This window comes from Amphiprion ocellaris, chromosome 20 (genome assembly GCF_022539595.1).
Source record: "Amphiprion ocellaris isolate individual 3 ecotype Okinawa chromosome 20, ASM2253959v1, whole genome shotgun sequence".
In the NCBI taxonomy this organism is placed as follows: domain Eukaryota; kingdom Metazoa; phylum Chordata; class Actinopteri; family Pomacentridae; genus Amphiprion; species Amphiprion ocellaris.
Genome location: NC_072785.1, coordinates 1,016,478 through 1,026,380, shown reverse-complemented (window position 1 = coordinate 1,026,380; position 9,903 = coordinate 1,016,478). Strand labels below are relative to the sequence as shown.

Sequence of the window (9,903 nt, the reverse complement as noted above, 5' to 3'; positions counted from 1 at the left end):
AGAACCTACAAGAACCACACATTTATGGAAACTTCTGCAACAGAGCTGGAAGAACTTTCTGAAGAATATTTGATTTCCATTGTGGAAAGAATTTCCACGAGTGTGTTCAGCTGCTATATCTGCCAAAGGTGGTTTCTTTGATGAGTCAAAAGTTTAGAATACATTTTGGTTTCTAAATTTATTTTTTTTTTTTTTTAAACTTTGTTTCTTTGTTCTATGCTTCAATTTCAAAGTACAATGAAACATCAACATGTATAATTTCCAATAAATAACTGGAAAAATTGTTTTTTTTTTTTTTTTAAACTTTTGACCGGTGTAGTATGTTTGACCCCAGTGAAAATAATTAATTTAGGTTTATCTATATTATGGACTAATTTGTGGTTATTCACTGTCTCTAAAATGCTGACAATGTACTGTTTTTTTGTCATACGTTTAATAAAAAAAAAAATATTAATTGTCATAGATCATGAGTAAAATTTGCCTGTTACTGATATGTGATTCATACATGAGAGCGATTCATCACAAGTGACCAGCATACATGCTGTTCTTGCAAAGAGATTTGGTTTTCCTTCATACTTTTCTTAACAGAAGATTAAAGGGTTAGCTAACGTATGAACTGTAGCACTCAGAGATACAAAGACATGTTTAGAGTGGATTATTACTAATTCAGCAATGAAGTGGACTACTGCTCTCATTTGGTGCTGAAAGACAGACAGCAGCAGCTATTCGTTTCACATTCTTATTATTAGGAATAATGAGAAACGAGCTAAATTAAGTGCTTTATAAATATGTCTTTGATGGTCACACACTGTATGCAGAGATGGCATTTTGGCAACTATATCGACTGATTTAAGCTAAAAATGTCAGATCAAAGGGTGAGAAGGTATCTATCAACACATCACAGTCTAACACAGGCACAGATTGGATTGTGTCTTTTTGTTTCAGATAACTTTCACAATAGTCCCTTTCATTTAAGGGGGAGACCAGCCCAACTGTAACTTGACAGGTGTGTGGACTTCAGTGACGTTGAGATGGTCGAGAGATGATCATGACAATGATCCTCCAGGAACTAACTCTGATTTTCAAGTAATTCTCCTGTAATCTCAAGAAAACAGAAGTTGTTTTCAAGTGATAAATTGTTTTGTAATCTTCAGAAATCAGCCTTTCGTTTTCTCTAGAGTTAAATTAACCCATTATCATGAGCAAATGAGGTTTGCTGTCTCAAGATAACTGAACATTTAACCCCTGATCTCGAAATATAATTGTAAGCTGGTCTATTCTCAGGTTCTGAAACACTGAGACGAAATGAACACTCGGAAAATGTGAAACTGAAACCAGCATTTTTCAAGCACTTGTTTAGGGAAATGGGAAAATGGAACATGTAGCAATATCACTGACTTTGAGATTCCTAGAGATTGGATGGGCGTAGCCTCTGGGTCTGAAAGATGAAGTTGTCTAACAGCCAGCAGGGGACTACTCCTCTGTTCGCAAAAATAGAAATGAGAAAATTCTACTTGTCACTTGATTTGTTACCTCAGTAAACATTTTCCTAATGAGTTTTTAGTCTCAAACACTAGTTTGAAGTCACCTTCAATATAGTGTGATATTTACTTTATACATTATGGTTTGCATTTAAAGTAAACATACAAGATATCAGGATGTGTTTTAGGGCAGTACCAGCTTGTGATTGATAGGTCACCACCACATCCCTCACTTTTTCGAAAGACCAAGATGTCAACGGCTAAATTTCAGACTTGAGGCTTCAAAACAACGATCTGCAAACCAACAGGTGACGTCACAGTTGCTTTAGGCTCAGGCCGGTGGGGGAGCTCCCATGATGCACTGCTCCTCTCCTCCTTCACTCTCCATCCATTTATGCCACTATATCCTGTTATTAACATTGTGTCCTCTGTCCTGTAGTTTATGATTGTCCTCTCTGTCCTCTGTCTCTGAAACTTTCTGCAGGTGTTTCTGGCTCTCGAGCTGCATATTTCAAAAATGTGGTTACTGACCCCAACAGTGTGCTGATTACTCACCATTAAGAATTATTATTATCACTGTCACCCAATCAACTAGTGTGACAATGCTCAGATATAATTTAGTAATCAGAACTAAGCTGTTTCGTTTCTATAATGCAGCAACTTTTCCTCCTGTGGACTTTTTTCAGCGCGTCATCTTCCCTGCATGTTAGCAGTTAACATGCATCCTGTCAATAATGTCAATCTCATGTGTGAGCTTTTAGAGTTTTTAAGTGATTAAAGTGACCCAACAGCGCAGAAAGAATCTCTCTGTTCCTGTGTAGAGAATCACCTGGCTGACCTTCAGTGCTGAGATGATCACAGATATTGCTGACAGTGATGTTCAGTCAGAAAGACCGAAGCAATGAACTAAATCAGAGCACAATACTGTGTGACTTTAAGCCTAAAGGAAAGCCACAGGAGGAGGAAGCCAAGCAGAAAAGGTGACCATGCCCCTGTGTGCTGATGTGAACATTTATTTAAGCGCTGAAGCCACAATCTACTTAGAAATTCCCTGGCAGCTGACGGCTGCACTAAAAATGCTATCAGCAGCCTGTGACACTAATCTGACTACAGATCACCACTTCATCAGACAGTCTGTTAGAGGCCATGATTTGGACTAAAATCAGCTGTCCACAGTATTGGCATCCTTTGGAGGGCAGCTCAGATGTTTGACCTGTTTTTATTGATTGGTACGTTCTTATCTGTGGAACAGATAATACAGATACACCGCACATACATAGTGTTGATGAAGGTGACTGCGGCAAGAGGGAGAGGATTAAATCCCAGCATGATCCAAAGTTTGCAGAAACAGGACAGATCTATCAGCTCAATGAAGGAAAATTAAATCCTGGAAACAATAATACCACAAACCTGACACAGAAATTTTATTGTCAGCTTTATTCTTCTCTGTTTAAAGACTATCGATATGTATTGTGGGATGGATTGTGAATTCAGCACTTTCTAAGGATGATTATTGACTCTTGACCCAGGCACATTGATGAAAAGCTCATTACACTGATGACCCTGCACGCAGCAGGAGGCTTCTCTCTGAATTAAGCAATTAAAAGCATTTTGAAACAAAATACAACAGAGACACAGATCAATAGCAGAGGATGACTGGTGCAGTATGGCTGGAACTAAGGACACTAACAAATACACAATGCTGTGTCATATCCAGCATACTGCTAGAGTTGACAGCAGCAATCAAACAATCAGAGAGCGCAGTACTCCTCCAAGGCTGCTCAGTCCGATGATTTCTGGCGGATGAAATCTTTAAACAATTCATGGCCTGCAGTGGTGGATTTGTTGTAGGATCGCAATCATGTGATGGTCAGTAGCCAGCTGATGTAGTGTTCACTTGTCATAGTTACGTTGACGCCGTGCCACTATCTCGCAATGGTACACAAATTTTTAACAAATCCGTGGATCCAGACTATAAGCTGCATCATTGCCAAAATCTAATCACTTGGTTCTTGTGTCATTTCTGACCTTCTCTGAAAATTTCATCCAAATCCGTTTGTCTGTTTTTGAGTAATGTTGCTAACAGACAGACAGACAGATTAACGACAAACGTATGCCGATCATCACATAACTGTCATGCCCCATTTAGTGGCTCTCACTTGTTGTAGACAGACAAACAAACACATTCCTTGGCAAAGTAATTAGGTGAAAAAATTGTTGTGTCTTTTTCTGTTGAAATTATTACTTAAAAGATTATTCCCCCCCTTACAAATGGAAAGTTTACATTAGAAGCAATAAAGCACACCAATGGTTTAAGATGTCATGCTTGGTCTGCTATGACTAGCAGCTAATGGTGGCTAACGTGATCTATGTTTAAATGGATTTTACTGTGCAGCTGATTTGTTTGTCTTCTTGAAAGCCATAATACCAGAAATTTACGATTTCTAAATCTTGGTTTTCTTTGTCCTCAGTGATGCCACATTGAGTATCTTTGCCCTACTGGTTATTGGTTAAATGCTTTAGAATTAATGTCATGATGAATATTTTGGGTGAATTTCTCTAATTTTATAGACCAGAGGAATATTTGATTCATTCAAAATTACAAAAAAACAAGACAAAACTTTCCCCCCCATTTATTTAGGTCACATGCAATTTATTTGGTAGCTAACTTTTTGACCTTGCTCACAGAAAATGGTGAACCAAACCCAATCCTGATTTACCGTCACTTGAAAGCTCCATGTGTCTGCTAATCCTCTCAGGGGATGTGATTGATGAATGAGTTTGTGGGGTTAAAAGTTCTTGAGCTGTGTCCTGGTACTCTGCAGAACACACTAGGGGTTGACCTGGCCTATTGGAACTGATATTCATCAGTTTTCTGATTAATAGCATCTTCCTATTTAAAACCAATTCCAGATTAAAACAATTATTTTTAAAATGCCCTATTTTGGCCCTGATGCAGTCGTCTCTCTATGTCCCGCCCACAGCATGATTTGATTGGTTACATGTCATGAGTAATTTCACGATTAATGCTGAATGACAAAAGTTGAAAAGCTCTGTTCAAATTAAACGTATGTATAACATGAGTAAGTAAAGACATTTTAATAAAGGTTTGCACTGGAGTTTCAGGTGTTTTACATGTTGACACCAAGATTTTAGTTTTTACTGTAAATCCTAAGAATTTCAACTGACAGTAAGTGGCCTCACTTGTAGCCATCCAGATCATAGGATCACTAGGACCTGGATGAATGAGTGAATGAACGATGAATGTGTTTCGGTTCCAGCTATGACTTATCAGTCTCTTTGATTACTAATATTTAGCATCGGTCCTGGAAAAACCATATCAGTCGACCTATTGACCACAGCTCTACATGCTGGAGAGATGTCAGTTGTTGTTTCTCTTCAGATCTAAGTGTCTTTGCTTCTGATAGAACTTGGAGAACTTGTTGAAGATGTTAGTAATGGGCAGAGCCACAATCAGCAGTCCACAGATGATGCACAGAGTTCCTATCAGCTTCCCAGCTAAGGTAACTGGGAATGTGTCCCCGTAGCCTACTGTGGTCATGCTGATGGTGGCCCACCACCAGCCAATAGGCATGGTCTGCAGCTCCGACTCTTCCGTTTCTTTCTCTACAAAGTAAATGAGAGCAGAAAACATAGAAATTCCCACAGACAAGAAAAGCACCAGCAGCCCCACTTCACGAGAGCTGTGTCTCAGCGTAGCACCAAGAGAGCGAAGGCCGGCCGAATGACGAGCCAGTTTAAAAATTCGAAACACTCGCATCAGTCTCAAGATCTGCGCTACTTTGCCGACATTCTCCAGGTCTGTGTTCTCGTCCTCGTTCATCATATCACAGACTAAAGTGACATAGAAGGGCAGAATTGACAATAAGTCAATAATGTTCAGAGGGCTGCTTAAGAACTTCTTGGCTGATGGTGCAACAACCAAACGAATAATAAACTCAGCAGAGAAGAAGAGGACGCAGAGGTTCTCAAAGAAAGTCAGTACTGGACTTTCAATCTCTTTTGCATCGAGGTCCACCTGATGGAAGTCTGGCATGCTGTGCACACACATGGCCACAATGGAGACGATGATCACACTGAGGGATGCTACAGCTATTGCTTTGGCTGGAGTTGAGAAACCTGGATTCTCAAGGTGAATCCAAATACTCCTGCGGACATTTGCACACCAGGTGCCCTCAAACATTTTTGTGTCATCCTCCAAAACTGACAGCTCCTCAACAGAAGAGCCCAAACTGTGCAGCTGCATCTCATCGCTCATCTGATCCCAGTGCTGATTGTCAGCAAGCTCCATCAGTTCATGGAATTTGTTGCTGCAGCACAAGTCCAGGTGACGCTCCTTGATGCCCCAATACTCAATCTCTTGGAAAAATGAGACTACACACAGCCCATCCACCAGGTGGATTTTCCCTGTGAGATAAAAGTTGAGAACATAACAAAAAAAACTGGGGCTGCGGTCAAAGTAGTACTCCATGTCAGAGGGACTGAAGTCATCACAAAGTTCCAGGATGGCTTCTTTGGAGCTGCAACACAGAAGACGACCGAGGCGTGTCTGAGGGAACCGTTTTAGAACCGTTTGGTCCATTCGCTGTTTGAAGCCTCCGACGTTGACGTTAATGAAGCAGTCCTGAGGCTGGTGAAGGACCTGACCGTACACCATGGTGAAGCTGCTGTTCACTGATCCCCGGTGCAAATCTCAGAGGCGTCGCTGTCTGCACACAAACACACTGTAATTAGCTCACCTCACACTTTCTTGTGTGTCATTTGATCACACTGAAGAGCGTTACATCGGTGCCATCGAGTATTGGGTTCCATCTGGGTTTCTGTGACACCCTGTAATGGATTGTCAGCATCACTGCCTCAGCACTTTTTAGTTGCGGTGTGGAGATGAATATAATATATTAATATATTTCCATTCAACGTCAAAAAATTGATTTTGTGACATTTGTGCCACAAGTTGCATGTACTATACATTCTAGAAGCACTGCATATTGGATGGATTTGTACCGGACTAACAATAGTGCCATACTCTAAAAAGCAGACAACAAAATGAACCTGAACAGAGGGACAACAGGCTTACTTAATTAAATTAGGCTACATAAGGATGAACTGATAATTATAATTAACTGATAAGATGTTTAATGACCTGTGACCAGTATATTACATTCAAACAGGGGATTCAGTGTTAGACCAACAGTCATCAATACCTGCTGTCACTCCTACTTACTCTAAAACGCGCAGCTGTCTTCCTCGTATTGTGTTACATTAAGCACGGCAATACAGCGTTTCAGAGAGCAGTGAATGGCAGGACAAGGTCAGATTTGACACATTTCTGCAGCAATAAGAGTGCGTCAAACTCTAAACACAACTTCATGACAGGACGAAAGAAAAAGTACTGTGTTGAAATCTTGCGCGCAAATGAAACTGACCCTGGAAAACACAAATACTGACAACATACTGACCCAGTAAGAGAACATTTCCTGTTCACACATCTCACTGACCCACAAACTGAGAGAAGTGAGTGCAGCAGCTTACCTGGCCATGTGCTGTTGTGTTGTGCTCAGTCCGGAGTGAACAGTGGATCACAGTGGATCACAGTGCAGCCTGCGGTGGATGGATCCTGCGCAGGGCGGGACGCAGCGGCGCACAGGTTGGCGCGTCATCTCCCCGGTCGGGAAGTCTGATGCGTAATATGGCACCAGAGCTCAAGGTCCGCCACATGGATCAGTGCAAAAATGTAATAGTCTCTTAGGTTAAGTGCTGCCGTCATTCCTTAAGAGCTGATTGTTGTTTCCAGTGCAGATTCTGTGTCTGGTTGTGCTGCTTTTTTGTCTCAAATCAGATGAACCATTCTAGAGAATAAGTTGGAAATTATTATTTATCTATCACTATTCTCACTACATTTTTAATTTTGTCAATTTTTGTACATTTATTTCATTATAATTTGTTGTCTATTTTGATCTGTCTTTCCACGCTTCACTCTGATTATTTTCTTATTTTGCCATTCTGAATTTTGACTTGTCTTGCTCCTGGTGTTGCATTTATTTATGATAGTGTTTCCTCAGTTCATGAGTCCCCTGCTCTTATTGAGCCTTTATTTATAACTATGTTTGTGGAGGGTTGAAGGGTAGTTTTCTGAATTTTTTTATACTCTTTTTGTTCTTCAATGCACTCTATATTCTACTGATTGAAATATAATGACCATCACTAAGGAGGGAGGTGGAAAGTCACTCTTATATTTATTATTATCTTTACATCCAATTGAAAACTATAGTTGTCTGTTGTGATATGAAGCCTAATGGAGGGAGAGAGTATGTCCAATACTCAGCACAAATAATGACTGAAGATCAGAAGTTATCAAGACGATTTGAATCCTTACCTGGTTTTATGTGATGAAATTTGTGGATCCAGTTTTTAAAAAACCCTAGATGAGCTGCATATACACCACCGATCAAAAGTTTGGGGTCACTTAGAAATGTCCTTATTTTTGAAAGAAAAGCAGTTTTTTTCAATGAAGATAACATTAAATGAATCAGAAATACAGCCTAGACATTGTTAATGTGGTAAATGACTATTTTAGCTGGAAACGGCTGAATGGAATATCTACATAGAGGTAGTAAGACTAATAAAGCGACAAATGCTTTGTAATCAGTCTTGGTCAAAAAAAATGATCATATATGACACAGAAGTTGATGGAACAATACAACTGACCACACAGGTATAGTGGTTTAAAATCAATTATTTCAAAACTGTACTGGGGAAGAATCTTCTACAGATTACGTTCGCAATGATACAGAAATCTTTAACAAATCTGTGGATCCAGACTATAAGCCACATCACTGCCAACATCTAATGACTTGGTCCTTGTGTCATTTCTGACCTTCCCTGAAAATGTCATCCAAATCGGTTAGTCTGTTTTTGAGTAATTTTACTAACAGACAGACAGACAGACAGACAGACAGACAGACAGACTCCAATCGTCACATAACTTCACTACGTTCCTTGGCGGAGTAACAATTATAACAGGGATTTCTATGGATGTGCTTGATTTGAAAAAAGAGATTGCTCAAAATATAACAAATAAATACAATAGTAGTTCTCTGGTATACCAGATGTGATGTTCGAAGGTTTAGTGTAGTTTATTTAAACAAGTGTCTTGGTTATCCAAATCATTTACAGACTACAGTTCTCTGATCCAAATCTGAAGCCAGATTAAATAATAAAAATGAAACAAAGCATACTCAACCTGTCAATTACCACAGTCATGACTTTGAGTGAAAATATTGGACAATAAACACACATAACAGAAGGGAGTACAAGTATACAGAGGAGCTGAGAAACATGTATAAACAATAAGGCTATTAAAGGTTTACCCACTCAATACTGTCCAAAAAGCTAGTGGTGACTAGGGATCACAGACGTGCACATTAAAACATTCATCTGTTGATACTCTTTGGATAGTCAGTGGACATACAGCTCAAAGAGTGAGACAGGATGGACGAGCTGTTTCAAAAACTGAACTGCAGACAGCAGGGCAGTAATACAAAGGGCATCTTTTATAATTTCAGTGAAAACAGTGATGAAATACTGCAACTCCTCATCAAGTTCCCACAAACCATCCAAGCCAAGATAAAGTGATCATTGACTCATGTGACCAATAGCAGGTCATTAGAAATACAGCTGTCATGGCTCACTTAAAGAGTCATGATGAACATCAGTAATATTAGTAGAGCAGTAGAACTAGTGGTGCCGTCCATACCTTAATAATGAAAACTCTAAAATATGTAGAACAGAACACAGTCTGGGAAAGATCTTTTAACACAGTGACTCTTTTCAGTTACATTGCTGTAATTCTCTGACAGTAGATGGTAGAAGACTGTTTAAAATGCAGACGATATGACACTATATATATATATATATATATATATATATATATATATATATATATATATATATACATATACATATACATATATATATATATATATATATATATATATATATATATATATATATATATATATATATATATATATATATATATATATATATATATATATATAGGTCCCTGGTTCGCGTCCCGGCTTTCCCGGGATCTTTCTGCATGGAGTTTGCATGTTCTCCCTGTGCATGCGTGGGTTTTCTCCGGGTACTCCGGCTTCCTCCCACAGTCCAAAAATATGCTGAGGTTAATTGATTATTCTAAATTGCCCGTAGGTGTGAATGTGAGAGTGATTGTTTGTCTCTGTATGTAGCCCTGTGACAGACTGGTGACCTGTCTAGGGTGTCCCCTGCCTTCACCTGAGTCAGCTGGGATAGACTCCAGCCCCCCCCGCGACCCTAGTGAGGATTAAGCGGTGTATAGATAATGGATGGATGGATATATATATATATATATATATAT

At 39.3% G+C, this 9,903-nt stretch overlaps 1 protein-coding gene across 1 annotated transcript; it reads right to left on the bottom strand.

The window, feature by feature from the left end:
* Nucleotides 1-2,899: 2,899 nt before the first annotated feature.
* Nucleotides 2,900-7,141, bottom strand: LOC111571261 (potassium voltage-gated channel subfamily S member 3-like). Its single transcript, XM_023274355.3, has 2 exons — nucleotides 7,035-7,141; nucleotides 2,900-6,211 (listed from the first exon to the last, which is right to left on the bottom strand). The coding sequence occupies exon 2, from the start codon at nucleotides 6,157-6,159 to the stop codon at nucleotides 4,864-4,866; it is 1,296 nt and encodes a 431-aa protein (XP_023130123.1). The 5' UTR covers nucleotides 6,160-6,211; nucleotides 7,035-7,141; the 3' UTR covers nucleotides 2,900-4,863.
* Between the last annotated feature and the right edge of the window lie 2,762 nt (nucleotides 7,142-9,903).

Coding starts and splice junctions, on each gene's coding strand:
- LOC111571261 (XM_023274355.3), bottom strand. CDS start 6,159: ATGGTGTACGGTCAGGTCCTTCACCAGCCTCAGGACTGCTTCATTAAC.